Source organism: Heliangelus exortis, chromosome 3 (genome assembly GCF_036169615.1).
Source record: "Heliangelus exortis chromosome 3, bHelExo1.hap1, whole genome shotgun sequence".
NCBI classification, from domain to species: Eukaryota; Metazoa; Chordata; class Aves; order Apodiformes; family Trochilidae; genus Heliangelus; species Heliangelus exortis.
Genome location: NC_092424.1, coordinates 18,634,275 through 18,651,521, shown reverse-complemented (window position 1 = coordinate 18,651,521; position 17,247 = coordinate 18,634,275). Strand labels below are relative to the sequence as shown.

General features: G+C 36.6%; 1 protein-coding gene across 15 annotated transcripts in view; it reads left to right on the top strand.

Annotated features, from left to right (window-relative positions):
• Positions 1-17,247, top strand: part of PPM1B (protein phosphatase, Mg2+/Mn2+ dependent 1B) — a 60,317-nt gene that overhangs the window by 20,954 nt on the left and 22,116 nt on the right. For 11 of the 15 annotated variants that reach the window (XM_071739486.1, XM_071739484.1, XM_071739488.1 and 8 more), the window contains 2 exons: positions 4,781-4,918; positions 16,243-17,106. In XM_071739486.1, the coding sequence (XP_071595587.1) occupies positions 16,261-17,106 (846 nt within the window). In that variant the 5' untranslated portion in view covers positions 4,781-4,918; positions 16,243-16,260. Of the gene's footprint in view, positions 1-4,780; positions 4,919-6,351; positions 6,452-16,242; positions 17,107-17,247 lie in introns of all 15 variants that reach the window. The other 4 variants (XM_071739487.1, XM_071739481.1, XM_071739489.1 and 1 more) reach the window with 3 other exon arrangements.

The following is a 17,247-nucleotide window of genomic DNA, read 5'->3' as shown; positions in this document are numbered from 1 at the left end:
GACTGTTGTGTAAGCCCTAATGCATCACTAGAACTTGACTTACACTGTAGCTGTAATGTAAGATATGGGTGAAGCTATTTGGAGACTTTCAGACACTATTCTCTGGAAAGTTTGTTTGCTTGCCCAAAGCAGAAGTCCTGTGCTTACAATCCTTCTTTGTAGTTTTGAGATTTTTGGTGAAAGAATGCTAACCTATAAATGGAACAGGTTTTTAACTCCAGAAGGTACTCTCCTTCTTAGTTCAGCTAAAGACCAGATAACTTGTGTACTTGTGCATTTTTACTGAAGCATGTTAAGTAGTCTTTCCATTCAGCATTCCTGAAACTGGATGTTTGTAAAGGTGCCCAGCATAACTGGTTGTGAGATGATTTCATATTTCTCTTCCTGAGAAGCATAACTGATTGTTACAGAAGAGAGGAAGGAGTAGATGCTTGCCAGCAATCTCCTAATAGGCAAATGTAGATTGCTTACATGCATTCTGAATTCTAGTAAGGCTTGCTTTTGGTGTTCCTTTATCTTCTGCTTGTATAATTCAAGAGAGTTTGAGTTGCTCATCAGCTAGATGAGAAGTCTGTGCTTCAGGCATTCACTTGTACCAGCATAGCACATCTATGTGGCTGAGCAACAAAACATTAACATGGAAACAGGAACAACTTGCTGAGAGCAAATACTACTTAAAAGACCACTGCTGCCAAGACATCTACATGCATAATGTGAATTTACTGATCTAAAACTTACATAAAAGAGAATCACAGAGAACTTAGGAATTAAAGATGTGTATTAAAGAGGTCCGCAGGAAAAGGTTCAGAATAGCTTATGTAACTTCCTTCTAGATGTATGAAAAGGCAGTTTTCCAATGCTGTAGTTTTAAGTCTGACATTTGTGAGGTGATATTTAAAGGTATAGAATTAATAAGAGTGCTAAGCTATTATCAAGCTTTTAGACTGCTGTAAAATTCAAGTGTAATAGTGTGTTCCTGATGGAAATGCAGCTTTGAATAGTTCAATTTACTGACTGGCAATAAAAGTTTGAATGGCAAACTTCAAACTGCTGAACCATACTTTTACCATATTTTCACCATGGCCCCATGCAAATTTATTTCAAGCATTTAACTTTTTAAGAAACCTTGGATGTTATTTCTAAAAATATGGTGGAAAGACATTACTGTACTTTTTACAAACCCATAATATTAGTTCAGCTGCTTCAGGAAGAATAAAGTACTTCATAAAGTTTTTAGTTTTGAACTTCTGCTCATTATCCTTCCTTTAATTGTTGAAATAATTAACATTTTAATGGAGCTCCCACATTTGAAGGAGGAGGGGGGGGGAACAACAAACAAAAACACACACCCACAAAAATATGAATCAAGATTTTGCTTATTCTTCGTTGATTCACAATGTTTTTGTGTAAAACCAAGAACCATTCAGAAAATTGAGAGAGAGCTGAGTATCCTTTTATTGCAAAGAACGTCCAACTTTCCCTTTACATTGTCTCGAGTAACTGCAGAGAAATTAACTTGGTTTAGTTTGGGCTTTGTCATATATGTAGACTAGGAAGAACAACTGCATAAACTTGCAGCCCAGCTAGTACACTCCCTTAGTATGTGTTTTTAAGTTCCCAGAAAAACCAGGCAGCCTAATGAATGCCTCTTTTAGGAGCGAGATGTTATCTCATGTTTACTGTATGTTGGGAACATGCAATTGGAGGTTGCAGTATACTAGTTAACTTGTGGTAAGCTGACATTGTTGCTCTTTTCCTTCTCCCTCCCAGTATCTTTTACTTCTGCAAAATCTTTTTCTATCTTCTGCATGAAGCAGTTTACAATTCCGGGGGAGATGATATTGGCAGTGGTGTTATTGTGATGTCATAAGTTCAATTATGACACATTAGATTATAGCTCTTTCTGTTGATGTTCAGGGAGTGGGTTGCTTGGATTGTTCACTTCTTTTAGAGCAGCAGTAATTTAGTTATCTGTAAAAGGTCATAGCTGTAGCTGGTTGTGGAGCAGAATTTTTCTGGTTCTTCACTGATCACAGTCTGGAAATTTGCAAGGGAATGGATGATGTGGGGTTTGTTTGGTTTAAACATTAGGATTCAGCTTAAAGCTCATCAGTGTTTTGCCATCAGGGTTATTATTTATGTATTTAACTATCAGGAAGACAAGCACTGGATGTGCAAGTAAATGATGTAAAAGGGCACTGTAGGGTTTCTCAAGTTTCTCTTGATTGCCTTTTCTTTTTTTTTCATGAGTTTACTTTTGAGTATTGTGTTTAGTTCTTAGGCAGTGATTTACTTATGTTGGCTTTGGCAGCATAGTCCTTCCCTTCTGAAGAAAATGCTGTAAGCATGGTGAAAGTCAAGTTCTTAATTAGTCAATAAATATTTCTGTTTTGCTCAATTAAAAAACGATTCTACCATTGGGTACTGGTGTTTTAGTAGCAAAATTTATGAAAGTTCACTGAACTACCTTAGTCTTACTCAAATATTCAGTGTTTATGTACTCCAAAGGTCTAAGGAGCCTGAATAAAATGCTTATCTTGTAATTTTGTTAAGCCTTTAATAGGAATCATTCAGCTTTATTCTTGTTATGTAATTTATGATTAACAGTCTGGATAAGTCCATTTCATTTGTGTATGTGAGCATTTTCTGTGCACAGATTATTGGGGGCTGGATATAGTAGCTTGTTAGCCCAAAGCTGTGTCGTGAATCTAAGTGTCTTTTCATACAGGGGAGAAAAAAAAAAAAGTGCAGCTTATGTGGAGGAGGAGTCACTAGTGTGCAGTAGTGTCCCCTCTTTGTGCAGTGTTCAGTGGTGGAGCATTTGCTTTAAGATGTTTCTGTGGTTTGGGACACTGAATACTGCATTTCTCTCTTCTGAGAATTAGTGTAGATAGAATTTGTGTACTTAAGAGTATATTCCTGGATAAGATGCTCTTAGCCTAAAATACCTACCTTTCAATCTGCCCTTCTGTAAGCAACCTGTCTCCAGGCTAAAAGTTCCCCTTGTCTGATGAATGCTCCCACATCCTCTGTAGAGCAGAAGTATTTGGGATGGGTCAAGCCTCTTGCTTCTGGTAAGCATAATGCTCATCTTCTCATCTGCTTTTCTGAGTCAGCCACTTCTAAAGGCTGCTGAAGTAGCAGCAGCAGAACTGAGTCTCTTGAACTTCTGCTTGCAAACACCCTGTACCCTTCAAGTTAAGGGGATGTTCTGACATTGAGATACAGTGCTTGAAAGAAGTTATGCTCTATTCACAGATTCTGTATTCATGCCCTTGTTACTGGTGTGTTTAAGAAGATAGAATTAAGCTATCTTTGTGAATCTGCACTACTTGTGTTTTGTTCTTTTTCCTGAAGTTGTGGAAACAAGTTTTTTAGTGAAACTTTTTAACTGTAAAGGTTTTTGCCATGGATTCCAGTGAGGTGATTTAGGATAGTTGCTGTCCAGGCCTTTCAAAATACTTCTTCAGAATTCATTAATGATTTAGTGGGTGCTGCTTAAGGTGTAGTTTTTCGATATTCTGAGCAAGTCTGAATCAGCAGCAGTTGCTGGTTCTGCATTTCTGGCATTGGCACTTGTCTGGTCCTGCATTTCCCAAGTTGGTTCAGAGAGCTTGAGTGGCAGAAAATAATTGACTGTTTCTGGCTTAGTTTGATTCATTTAATGATCCATCCTCTTCTAGTGCCTAAGAGTGTTGAGTAAAACACAAGGTTTGCAGCAGTGTAATCATACAGGCATTAAACTTCCTGCTCTGACAGTTCTTCAAAATGTAGCAAAGTTTTCCTTCTTTTGAGCTATTTTTTGCTTATGACACTTCTTGGTTATTGAAAAACTAGTTAATGTTTATAAGAAGCAAACCATAATGAAATGTCATAGCTCCATTCTTCAATCAGTGGACTTGAAGTCAAGGTCTGCAGGAAGTCCCCTTTCTCACTCATACAGCTCATCAGAGTGCTGTAATCAGTTTTAAATCATCAGTGTTAGACAATAAGTCTTGTATTTCCCTCATGCCACAGACAAAGCTGGCCATTGCCCAGAATTCTTCCTTCTACCAGTGTACTGTCCTGGTAACTTTTGGAAGATGTGGCAGTTTAAGATTAAATATGTAGTCTCTGATCCATGAAGGGATTTGGACATTTGCATCCTGTTCAAAACAATGGGTAGAGCCCCTGGATGCTTTTGTAGATAACTAACAATTCAGATGCATGTATATGCTAGATCTGCATTTTAAGCTGAATTTATGGTTAGTTTTATAGAAACTGCTTTGAAAGAAACATGATTCCTATTTCAGAAGAGCTGAAATGTTTTTGCAGCTGAAGTTTATTGCTTGTTTTAAACTCTTATGCATTTTTACATCTCAGCAAGCAGAGTGAAGAGCTTTGATATTGTCCTTGCTGGGTTCAGGTCTTGTCAAACACTCAAGGAGTATAGTCAGTCATTTGATCAGATTGTTAAGATTAAACAAATAACACTTATGTTAACAGGTATGCAAAAACTATTCTTTCCATTACTGAATTTAGGAACTTGAATGACAGATAGTAAACTTAAATGCTAGTATGTACTGTGAAGTAAATAGGGAAGGGGGAGTCTTGATTCTTTGTTAGGATGAATATTTAATGTAATGGTTAGAGAGTGTACTGAAGGTCTTTTGACATCTGAAGGTAGCATTAGTTCAAGCACTTTTTTCTAAATAAAACTTATGCTCATGAAAAAGTTTTATGTAGAAATCTGTTGTAAACCCTCTGGAATAGCTAACTACTTTCTTTGTTTCTTTTTTAGGAAATACCAAAACAAAGCAGATGTTGTGTCCTGTACTGTTATCTCAAGGTTCTGCAAGTCAGTTCTGTTATTTGCAGCAGGAATGTAAACTAATTCTTCCAGCACTGAACTAGAACCTTGACAAGGTTGCAGTTACAGGTAAGAACAAATTCTGCCACTCAGAAATTTGTGGGAAGGTGTAATCGCTTGGGCTTGGACTGTGGTTCGGTTTGCATTTTGTAACTGGCCAACAATTTAAGAAAAATTCCAGAACAGATACAGAGGATATATTCTTCTTTAAATGCATTTGAATTTCACTTAATTGTATTTTTAACAGGGGAAAAAATGTTGTATAAAGTACAGCTTATCTCTGGTGCAGGACAAAGCAGTGCTAATAATTGGAAAAAATGTAATTTTTTTACACCCTTAAATGTGTCCTGACCTAGATTTTAAAGGGGTATTTTCTGAAACAAAAAACAGTATAGTGTCAGTTAGTAAAAGTCATGAAGTATTTTGCCACCAGTGTTGAGGTCAGCTTACCATCTATGTGTATGGCATTTTTCCTCCTCAAGGTCTGTACTTCCTTAAATGCACTAATAGCCACAGTACTGCTTAAGTTACCTTTTTTAATCAGTTACAGGAAATCTCTAAATTATTGTTACATGTCCACTGTAGCTTCAGCTCTTGAATGACCTTTTCAAGGGGAAAGGTTGATGTCTTCCAGGTCAGTGAAAATGTTTTGGCTTCTGGTTTACCATCATAACTTTACCTGACAGTGATGGCAATAACTGTTGTCCCAATACTTAGTTGCTGTCTTCTCAACTTTTGTGTAGGGAACTAAAAATCTGTGTTCTTTTACTCAGACTGTTCTTTTAAATTATAAATTCAGTGCTATGGAGCTGCATGAATAAAAAAGTCCCTCACGTCACCACACCTGTCAGAGATTGCATATTTTGGTTTCAGTGTTTCTGAATAATTCATTTATGGTTTTAAACAGAGTTGGTTGGTTTTTTGTTTAATGAATATTCCTGGTGTAGCTTTTTTGCATATGATGAATCTGTAGTATTATGGTCAAGTTAAGGCTTTTCAGTCTTAATTTCATATTTTACTGTCTTTGACAGGAAGAGTTTCTTGCATTAGGCTGTTTGTCAGTGGTGGCAGGACAAGTGTCTGGACTGCTGATATCAAGCAGACTAATATGTCTTATTCTGAAGCTGGATAATACATGGGTCAGTGACAGGTGCCTGCCTCAGAGGTGGCATTGATTGTTCTGCTGCTACAATGAAAGAAAGGTTCAAATGTGTTTGTGTTTTGAGTTAGGTTTTGTTGTCTTTGTCTTGACTGAATGTCTGTATTTAAATTGCAGTGATGCAACAAGATGAAAAAAAAGGCACAATTCTTATATAGTGCAAGTCATAGACTAATTTATGTTGGAATGGACCTTTAACACTCATGTTAGCCCAACCCTTAAGTCTGACTTCCTCAGATTTGTTTGTGAATCAACAAGTTACCCCTCAATTATGTAAATAAATGGTTTAGTGGTTTATTGTGGTTATGCAGACCTGCTGCAGAACATTAATCTGGTTATGCAGACCTGCTTAGGAACAATTTATTGATATGATGTGGTGATTCCTTGCTGCCCTAATCTCACAAAATGCATCTGAAGCTTTTAGTAAACAAACACTGAAAAAGGTAAGAAAAGCAATTGTCTATGTATACATTTAGAATGAGGGAAAACTAATTTTTAGTCATATGCTGCTTCATGCTAATGATTAAAATTCTTCACTTTTAATACCAGTAGTGTATTAGCTAAACATGTGTTCTCTTTCTACAAAATTTTCTTTTATTAAAACCTGATTGCTGGTGGTTAGATTGATGATTGAAAAGAAGCAAACTAAATTTAACTCAAAATATTTGGTCTCTTATTGAATTTAGAGAACCAACCCCCCAAAAATTCTGCATATAAATAATTGTAAACTGTATTAGGGAAGGATCATTTTATACTAGGTCAGTGCTTTGTATTATACAGATGACACACATGCATTTGTTTTGAATAACCCAGTAAAGAAGTGAGAGAACATGCTTATTAGCTACAGGAAGTATGAGTGGATACAGGCAAACAAAAGGAATTACAATTAATGTAATAGGATATAAATCTTGTCTGAATGTGTGCAGAAGGGATAAACAAGAGCACAGTTGAGTCTTCTGGGTGGTATAATAAAGCCATGCCTAGTTTCAGAGTTCAAGTTAAGGACAAAATGCAACTTAAGCATTATTAGACCTGAATAGGTAATATGATTTAACCAACTAGTCCCATTTCACTCCTTACATCAAACTCCAACTTTGAGAAGATGGTACAAGAGCATGAATACTGTCTTATACAGAGCTAAACCGGCACTTACAGACTTCAGTCTTCATTTTGTTCCCATAGAGGTGCTAGAAGCAATAGTCTCTCTGTTTTGCACTGTCTGGGCCCAGTATTGTTGCACTTGGTGAACCAGCTTGGTTATTGCTTTATTTTATATATCACTTTTTGTATGGTTAATGTGTAACTTAGGTAAACTGTTTGCAGATAACAAAAGGGATTTAATTTCCCAGGCTTCATAGTGGTTGGAGGAAATTTTGATAAAGAAAATCTGAAGTTGTTCCCTGGAAAACAAAGACAAGTGACATTAATGAAGAAATTAACTACAGTAATATGTTTGTTACCGAGAATGACACTGCATTCTTCCTCTTCAGTAAGTCCCTTGCTCTGGTGCCGAAGTGAACTAAGGGCTGCTTGCTCTCAGAAGTCTCACTGGCAAGCACAGAATTGTGTGTAGCTAACTAAGAAGTTTCTCTTTTTTTAAGCTTTCATTTGGCCACAAAACGCTTACTTCTGTAACTTAGGTAAGGGTCATGCTGCATGATAAAGGCTTTATGACTGTAAAGTGCATCAACTTGGGCACTGATGGCTCTAGATAGATTCAGTCCACTTCCATGTTTTCTTTCAAGTTCATCTTTAATATCTGATTTATGGTCTCTGACTTGGCACCTGCCGAACTACATTGCAGGAAAATAAGAACCTACAGCATAGAATAATGCAACTTGTCGATGAGATGTGACCAACCACAGGTGGTTGCCACATAAGCTGACCTAGAAGTTCTGTAGTTACCCAGCTTCATCCATGTTTTAGTAAGGTACAAGGAAGCAGAATATGAAATGAACCTCTGAAAAGACCACAGACATACATGTTTTTCTAGTGTTAACATTGCTTAAAAGGTTGTAACTCTTAAACTAGCTCCTGGTGCTCCTTTCTGTAATGTCTCACTGCCTTTCCTGTTGAAGGTTACTGCCTCCTTGAATCTGCTGCCTAAGCTGCTGGCTCCCAAACCCACTGCTGTCAATGCCACAGTTTCAAAATACTAAAGCTAACTTTGCAATTCTTCCATGAAACAGTTCAAAGAGTAAGGGCAAAAACCATCTCAGCCAGCAGTTCTGAAAGGAAAGAAATTGCTAGCACGATATAGTGTTGAGTAGCTTAGGCAGAGGAAGAAAGAGAATGTTTTTAGGTATTGCTAGTGACACTGAAAATAGGTGTGAATCTGCAGTGTTAAATTATGCCTGGGATTGTTTTGTACCTCCAGGCTAGTTTAAAGTAGCAGAAGCACATTCTCAGATCTTCATCTTTTTAACCTGCAAGTTTAAAAGTAGAGCCTGTGTGTTGTGTGTTTGGTTTTAATGTTTCTTTTGCTTCAACTGATGTAACAATAGAGATGGAGAAATTTGTTTGAAGGGTGCAGCTATAGTTCATGTTGGCACATTTTATACCTGATGACAGGGATAACTTGCAATAATCCTAGTTTGAAATTCTATTGTGTTTCTTTTAGTCATCCTGGAGGGAAAAGTTTTTGATAGTAGGCACTATATTAGATTTGTATTAATACTTAATTTGTTTGTGTCAGTATCGTGGGTCAGTTGAGAGGCTTCCTGATGGTGACTCCCATGGCCACATACTTTAAAACCAAACCAAAACAACAACTCTCAAAACAAATGAACCCTGCAGCAAGTGGTAATCACTGTCCTTTTTATAGGTCTTTTTAAAGCAAAAGTAAAATATTCAGATGTCATTCTTAGATTCCTTGTGGCTACATAGTAGATGTTATAGTCAAACTTCAAGTAGAGCTCTTGCTCAAAAATTCAGTAACTATTTACCTAATGTAAATTTATGTAGTCTTATCACTTTTATGGTCTCTATGTCAAAAGCAATATCAAGTTTTCTGGGATCAAAAAACACACACAACTTTAAAGCTGATTTCACCCATTAAATGAACTTTTATTTAGTAGATATATAGTATAAATGGTATAATGTAACTATGGTGATGGTATGATAGTAGTACATTGTAGGTAAACACAAGAAGAGTAAAGCATTATTGGCAATATTGTCATCAGTTCCTTGTGAAAATTGAAGGGTATGGGGAATCTTCACAAATTTCAAAACTATCTATGTATGTGTATTCACATACAGGTGCACGCTAGAGAGAGTGACGGATGGAGACAGAGGAGTTTCCTCCTAGTAATAAATTTTGAATTTTTTACTTAAATGAGATGTTATTTCTTCCTGCTCCTTCTATAAGCTTTGGTAGTGTTTGTTGCAGGTACTTTTGTTATTTGTCACTATGTATTTAATATCTATTGCAGTTGTCTTTTTTGAAATGTCATTCTTATTTTTTGCAGCAGGAGCACATGCACTTTAACAGGACACTCTGGTGCTGGTTCTTTTCTTCACCACTGACTTATTAAAAATGACTGGCCTGTTGAGTGAATCCTTCTGAGGAAGAGACATTTTACAATATGCTTTTATGACCTAAGCCCAAAAGATTGATGTTGGGCCATTCTTATTATGTGAAATGATAGGTTATTGACATTGGGTCTGTCAGCCATCAAGGTATTAGTCTAGTTATAATGTTCTTGTAGAAACTGACATGTGATCTGAAAATTATTTTATAGTAGCTACAAAAATTTTGATTATGGCTTTCAGACCTTTATAATTGTATTACATTTTGGCTGCTTTCATGACAACCAACAAGCAAATATCTCTACCAGTGGAATATAAAGCTATATGGAAAGGAGCATAATTTTTTTTTAAAGTAGCTGCATATTTCCCCTTTCTGATGCAGTAGAAAATGGATATCTGTAACTGAGCAAGAACTGTTTGCCATATTATAAGTAGATCTTGGGAGAAAATCAGTGGGTGTGGCTGTTCTTCTTTTAAACAGACAGATTAAAACTTACATGTCTGTTTTTAAGACCCTTTACTATTTGCCTGATATTCACTGTATAGCTGTGGGGAAAAGGGTACTTCCCGATCATAATTTTTTTTTTTTCATGCCAGAGGACATGGCTTTGTTCTTTGTACTTCCATACTTCAAAAGGGTAGATGTCTTTGGTTACCTGAGCCTGAATTATTGCTTATGTTTCCTGTTTATGAGATAAGGGCCTCATACAGGATTTGTTTCAGTTAAGAAACATCAAAGAACAATGTTTTAGGATTTCAGAAAAATAGGCCTTGGGTTAGGTTTTTCCACTGGGAAAGGGGTGTCAGCTTTTGTTAGAGACTCACAACCCTGAACTCTTGGAAATGGCTTAGCTATTGATTTAAAACCAGAGACAAAAAGTGTACAATAGAGTGGTAGCTAGAGCTGCTGCTTTAGCAGCATATTGATCAGATTCAGTTTCTTCTGTTGTCACAAGGGGTGGGAGCCAGTGTTTTTTTTTTCTTCTTGAAAGGTCTTCCAAAAGCCTTTGAACCTTGGTGATTATTGGCACTTACCAGGTGATTGAGTTCTTAAAAATTTTTATTTTTATTCTTTTATTTTTCTTAGACGTGGGAAGGCTAGTGAATGAAGGGCATCACTGAGCATGACTGATAACTCAAACCTTCTTCATTCGCAGGGAAGTTTTGGGAATTACAGTAGACATGGTCTTTTAGATTTTTGAAAGTTTCAGCTAATAATCTTATGTGGAGTAAATATTTTTACTAGAAGGAAATTACATTGTTTTCTTGAAAGGCAATTAAATTTTATTTAGAATGAGGATTTTTGAAAATTAAATCTCAAAGGCTGGAGAAGTGCTGAATATTTGAGCTTACACACTTTGATTAAAACTGCAAGTGAATTGTTAGCTGAAAGCAGACACTTCATCAGCTCCTCTGCTGTGTTTTCATTTAAGACTGAGAGATGCTCTACAAAGAGGGCCGGGGCTTAATGGTTTAAATCCCTGAAGAAACGTTGAGAGGTTTTGACTGTTGAGAGGAGAAAGCATAATGTAGCCTTCATTAACAAATGAAACAGTGGAAACTGACTACTCAGTCACTCGGAGCACATTTGATACCATGCTGTAGGGAGCAGTCACTAAGAGAAAGGGTTGGCCTTAACACTAGGTAGAAAGATCTTGACAGACTGCACAACTGGTCTGATGGTAAACTCAAGAGGTTTAATCAAGTCATGTACCTGGAAGACTGTCACTGTGCCTCAATACAGGCTCAGTGATTGCTATCTAGGAATGACCTTTGCAGAAAAATAACTGCAGAGTCCTGGTGGACAACCAAGATAACTGAGTTGCACATTAGGGAGCAGTGTGTTGTTAGATTTAAGTTTGACCATATTAGAAAAGGTTTATCCAGCATGTTGTGAGAAGTGATTTTACTCTGTTTGCAACTGATGAGACTCAATCTGGAATATAGTGTGGTGCATTGGGCCCCCAGTACAAGAAGGACAGACAGTGGAGCAAGTTGAGCAGAGGAGGATGGAGAGTGTGGTATGTGAGAAGACATGAGGACTGAATTTCTTGAGTTTGGAGGAGGAAAAAGCCAACAGGTGGATTGAGATGCTGTCTTCCAACTATATAGTGGGAGGATATAGAGAAAGTAGATGTATGATCTTCCAAGACATTTGTTATGAAAAAACTAAAATGCAAAAATCACATTATATTGCTGTGAGTTCTATTTTCATTATGAATGTAGTGAAAATTAACTGATTGCTTAGAGGATATGAAATCTCCATCCTTGGAAATGTTAAAAACTTGACAAGAATCTGAACATCTTGAGCCATCTTTGGCTTTGGATATCATATTGATTGAACTTTGAATAGAGTTTTGGACTAGGTAAACTTTAGAGGTGTCTTTCTTTCAACGTGAATTGTTTCATGATTCTGTAATCAGTGAATTCTGACCTGACTTAAATGTTATATAGGTGCATGTGTTAAAATTGACTTATATCTAACCTAGTGTGCTTAAAATTAAGAGAGAAATTGCAGGTTAGACCTATGGTAGGCTTTACCTTCAGTAGGATTTTTCAGGTCAGTTTGGCTGAGTCCCATTTTTAGGTGCTCAGTTCTGCTTCCTGATTAGCTGGAGATGTTGAGGAACAAAACTAGATGTGAGTACCAGGGTGCTGTTTTTCAGTGGAACCTGTTTCCTTTTTATAACATTTAATTTTGCAGAAATCAAGTAGTATTTTGTTGTTCGGTTTGGGTTGGGTTTTTTTGTTTGTTTGTTTCTGGGGGTTTTTTGTTTGTATTTTGGTGTGTTTGGTTTTTGGGGATTAAGCCTGCTTTGCTAAAACAAAGTTTGGTATGATACCACAAATGTCATTAAAATATCTGATTTACTTAACTAATTTGTACATAGGTAAATAAACATCTGAATATATTGCTAGAGATAGTTGTGTTTGGCACTGTAGATGTGAAGTTTGAATTACTTTTGTTTGTAACACCTGATAGGAAGAGTATGTTGTAATCACCTGTATGCTGTCATTTGTTTGTTACCTTTTGTTACTTTCTAGTATTTTTAAAATAATGTTATTACTGTTATAAACTTCATTTTTTTAATAGAATGAGTGTTCATCCGTTTCAAGTCTTTTTTTATGCCTTACTATCACTGACCTCTTTGGTTAAAAATGTGTTTCAGTGAGTCATTGAAATTACTTTTTTTTTTTTTTTTTCCTGTGTCCACTGAAATCTCAAAGTCTTGACTTTTCAGCTGATCTTTAGTTGGTACCTGATATAGTCTATGTAATAAAAACAGTGACAGATTTCTTCTGCGTGTTTGGTGTCTTTTATAGGACCACCCATAAGTTCATTCCTAATTTTCTTAACTGACTGGGAGTCGATCTCTGCATCCTTCTTTAAGGATTTGTAATACTGAAAAGGATATTTGGAATATCAAGAGTATAATCATGAGTAATCTTTGGTTTTACTTTTGTACTCCTGTGCTGTAAGAAGCAAAGCTACTTATGAAATAGGTAAAGCTAAGGTGCAGAGCATGTACTTCTGGTGGTTTATTTTAAAAGTACTTATGTGTGTATATGTTTATGTATATATAAACACAGCACTCAGTGCTGAGCTCACAGGCTTTTGCAGTTAGGTGATAGGTTTTGATATTTTTCCATATTCGGTCATATGAGTTCCAACACACTTTTGATTTTAAGAACATGAAGACTTAAGGGACTTGTACACGGAATCAAGTGTTGGAGGACTTGTCATTTTGGTACCATTTCAGTCCTCTGTTAAATGTTATTAGTAAGAATATTGGTGTGCATTTTAGAAATAGCCTTATATTGCGTGTACCTTGTGATTGAGTAGTCATCAACTATTAAAATCCTTTCACGAAATCTCCTTCACTGATGTTATTGAACTATTGAACTATGTGGAACTTGTTCAGCTCTTAACTGAGAACATCTGTTACTGAGAGCACTTGCTTTGTTTTTATGACATCATTGTGCACAGGTTGGGTTGGTGGCTTTTGTTTGTTTGTTTGCTTGTTGGTTTTTTTTTCAAAGTGAAAGCAGGTCTTTTGAGGTGAGTAGGTTGTGAAAAGCATTTTGTATGCCTTAGTTACGAGTACCTCATTTCTATAGTGATATGTTGCTTCCACTGATTCACAATGTTGCAAGTAGCCTTGAAAAAAGATAAATAATGCAAACACTTGTGAGTAGACTGTAGCTTAATACTTTCACTTGCAAATTACATACAGTGTGAAGCTTACAATGCATAACATAAGGTGATGTAGTTATTTTATCTTCATCTTTGCTATGACAGACAATATAGTGAGAGGCCAGTGGATGGTGAATACAGGGATAAAGAATAAGGATAATATTTGTGATTTCTTGTGCACGATACTCTAGGTAATATAAAATTGAACTAATGAGGAAGATGTGGGAAGTTGAGGATGGATAGTTTGTGTTCTAAAGGGCTTAATGAATCTTGAGGTTGTTAAAAGTAAAAGCATTCTGAGAGCATTAGAGATATGTGTTTGAAGTCATTCTGTAACTTGCTTTCCTGTATTAGATGTGACGTTAACTGTGTAAATGCTATTTCTGGTTTTGCTTCTTGAAACCCAGCTTCAGGGCTATTTTGATGTTTATAAGGAAATGAAATCAAATTGGCAACAACCTTTGAGCATATTTTCTTAATTTTGTGTCACTATAGGTGCCACAGCTCAGGATTTGTACCTAGTACATGGAATGTCAATTTTGGAGAGCATAAAGGTCTCAGGATGCTTTTTTTTGTCACACAATTATTTTTTAATGCCTACTTAAGGCAGTTTACTAAACACAAAGCTTGTGTTATAACATCAGACTTCTTGGTAGCAGAAAATTAGTATATAGAGACAACTGTTAAACAAGCATAGAGCTCCTCAGTAAATGAGAAGTGATTAAAATCATAATGATACCTCACAGCTGAAGCAGGGGGGGTAAATGCAGTGTTAGTGTTAATACTGTCTGTGCAAAACCTCAATTTCTAGCTGACTGTTTTAAGAAATCTAGAAAATTTTTCTAAACCTACAATCTTATCAGTGTTTTATTCCATGTCAGAACAGGTACTTTGAAGACTCTTATTTAGAGCATAGCATAGTACTCAAATGTTTGAGCTATTTAAATTCTGGCATTTTTCAGTTAATTTCACTTAGTCAGGTTCTTTCTCTCAATTTTTCCTTTTTTTATAAAGAAGTACATCAAGTTACACGATGTTCAGTTTCTTACTGAACCACATGGCTCCTTTTGCATAATGTTAGTAGCACCTGAATCAAAGGGCATTAAACCTGAATTAAGACAGGCGGTAAAACCAGAGTAAAACCAGCTAGATAAGGAGTTGCTGTGGTATTTGGGAACGCGTCTAAATTTCTATTAAAGAGTGGGAGATAACCAGTTCAAAAGAGACATAACTGAACAAACTTGCAGGATCTGTAGAATGTTGGAGATTCTTGACACTTCAAGAGGTCAGTGTAACAGAGAGATAGTGTGAACCTTGAATTATTTGGAGAAATGTCCAGAAGTATACCTTAAAAAGGGAGGATACAGGATGCAGGCTTGGTAAGTACTAGAGTGCCAGAGACCTAGTGACTGCTTAGGATCAATCATAGCAGAATTCCCTCAGATTCTTTCTGGAAGAAGGTTGCTATAATTTTCACATCCAGTCACTAATGGAGCAGTCATTTTTAGCATGATCAGAGCTTGCAATATCTGAGTTTCTTAAAATCTCAGGAAACTACAGTGGGATCTTTGGATTAACGAATGCGTTTGCTGATGACTTGATAAAGTGTAAGGGAGTCTAGTACAGGAGAAGGGAGTTGGATGTCCACATAGTTTACTCATATGTGAGTCATGTCAACATAGTTTACTCACAGTTTACCTACAAGCTTGCTCTTTGTAAATGGTTCTTTTTCATGTATTTTGAAGCAGGTTTCCAAATACTGAAGAATTTCTATATTTCAGTGGATTATATTCTTCTCATACCTTTTATCTCTTGTAATTGGATACATTTTCCAATCCAGTTCCAAGCATCTTTGAGCTTAGAATTGTGTAAACACATGAACGTCTTCTAGAGATGGTAAAATGGAAATAAGTGCTTTATAAAGGACTAAGAATAATTTATGAAGATAATCCTGTGAGGTATTTTCTTGGATTGAATTGGGATTTTCCTTCTTGTTCCCTTTTGGCGGATGTTCTGCATTCCCCTATTGTCACTCTTTCTGTGCTGTACAAGAATATAGAAGTAGCACAGTATGCACAAAGCCAGTGAGACCAGTCAGTCTGTATTTATTAAGTATTAGCTTTTCATGCCACAAAAAAAAAAAAAGAAAAGAGATTAACAATCATAGGGTTGTTGTTTTTTCAGCATAAATTAGTTTCTGCAGAGGATGATAAAAGTGTCAGGGCTGCAAAGGTAAGTGAACTACTCTGCCCTGATATGGAAAGCCTTTAATTTTGATGAAGTGGCTCTTTAAAAGGCTCAATACACCACTAAAAAATGCAAACAGATCTGTAAGTCCACACTTTATTCATGTCATTAAATAATTACTTTTCCCCCCCATTACAGTTGTTGACTTTTGCACATACGTATGCTTTATCACTTGTTTTAGAAAGAAGAACCACAGGAAAGGGAGAACAAAGTTTATGTGGAGTGTTGGTCTTATTTATAAGACTTTTCTTCTCTGTTTTTCAGATTCATTATTGCATAAACATGGGTGCATTTTTGGATAAACCAAAAACTGAAAAGCATAATGATCATGGTGCAGGGAATGGCTTGCGTTATGGCCTCAGCAGTATGCAGGGATGGAGAGTGGAAATGGAAGATGCTCACACAGCTGTTGTAGGTATTCCCCATGGCTTAGAGGACTGGTCCTTTTTTGCTGTCTATGATGGGCACGCAGGATCTCGTGTTGCAAATTATTGCTCCACGCACTTATTAGAACACATCACTAACAATGAAGACTTTAGGGCAACAGAAAAACCTGGATCTGCTCTTGAGCCTTCAGTGGAAAATGTCAAGAGTGGAATCAGAACTGGCTTTTTGAAAATTGATGAGTATATGCGCAATTTCTCAGACCTCAGAAATGGGATGGACAGAAGTGGCTCAACTGCAGTGGGAGTTATGATTTCACCTGAGCATGTATACTTTATAAATTGTGGTGATTCACGTGCTGTCCTCTATAGGAATGGACAAGTCTGTTTTTCAACACAGGATCACAAACCTTGCAACCCAAGGGAGAAAGAGCGAATCCAGAATGCAGGAGGCAGTGTAATGATTCAGCGTGTTAATGGTTCGCTGGCAGTTTCTCGAGCTCTGGGGGACTATGACTACAAATGCGTTGATGGTAAAGGCCCTACAGAACAACTTGTTTCTCCAGAGCCTGAGGTTTGTGAAATATTAAGGGCAGAAGAAGATGAGTTTATCATCTTGGCTTGTGATGGAATCTGGGATGTAATGAGCAATGAAGAGCTCTGTGAATTTGTTAAGTCTAGACTTGAAGTATCAGATGACCTGGAAAAAGTGTGCAATTGGGTAGTGGACACTTGTTTACATAAGGTATGTAACTGTTTTCTCCAAGCAGCTGTTCTCACATGATCTTCTGTTTAGATTGGTACAGTGTTAACAGCAGTTCCTGGCCTACTCTTCCACTTTCCCATCTGTCTTAATCTTATGTACCCATTTGGCCATATAACCTCA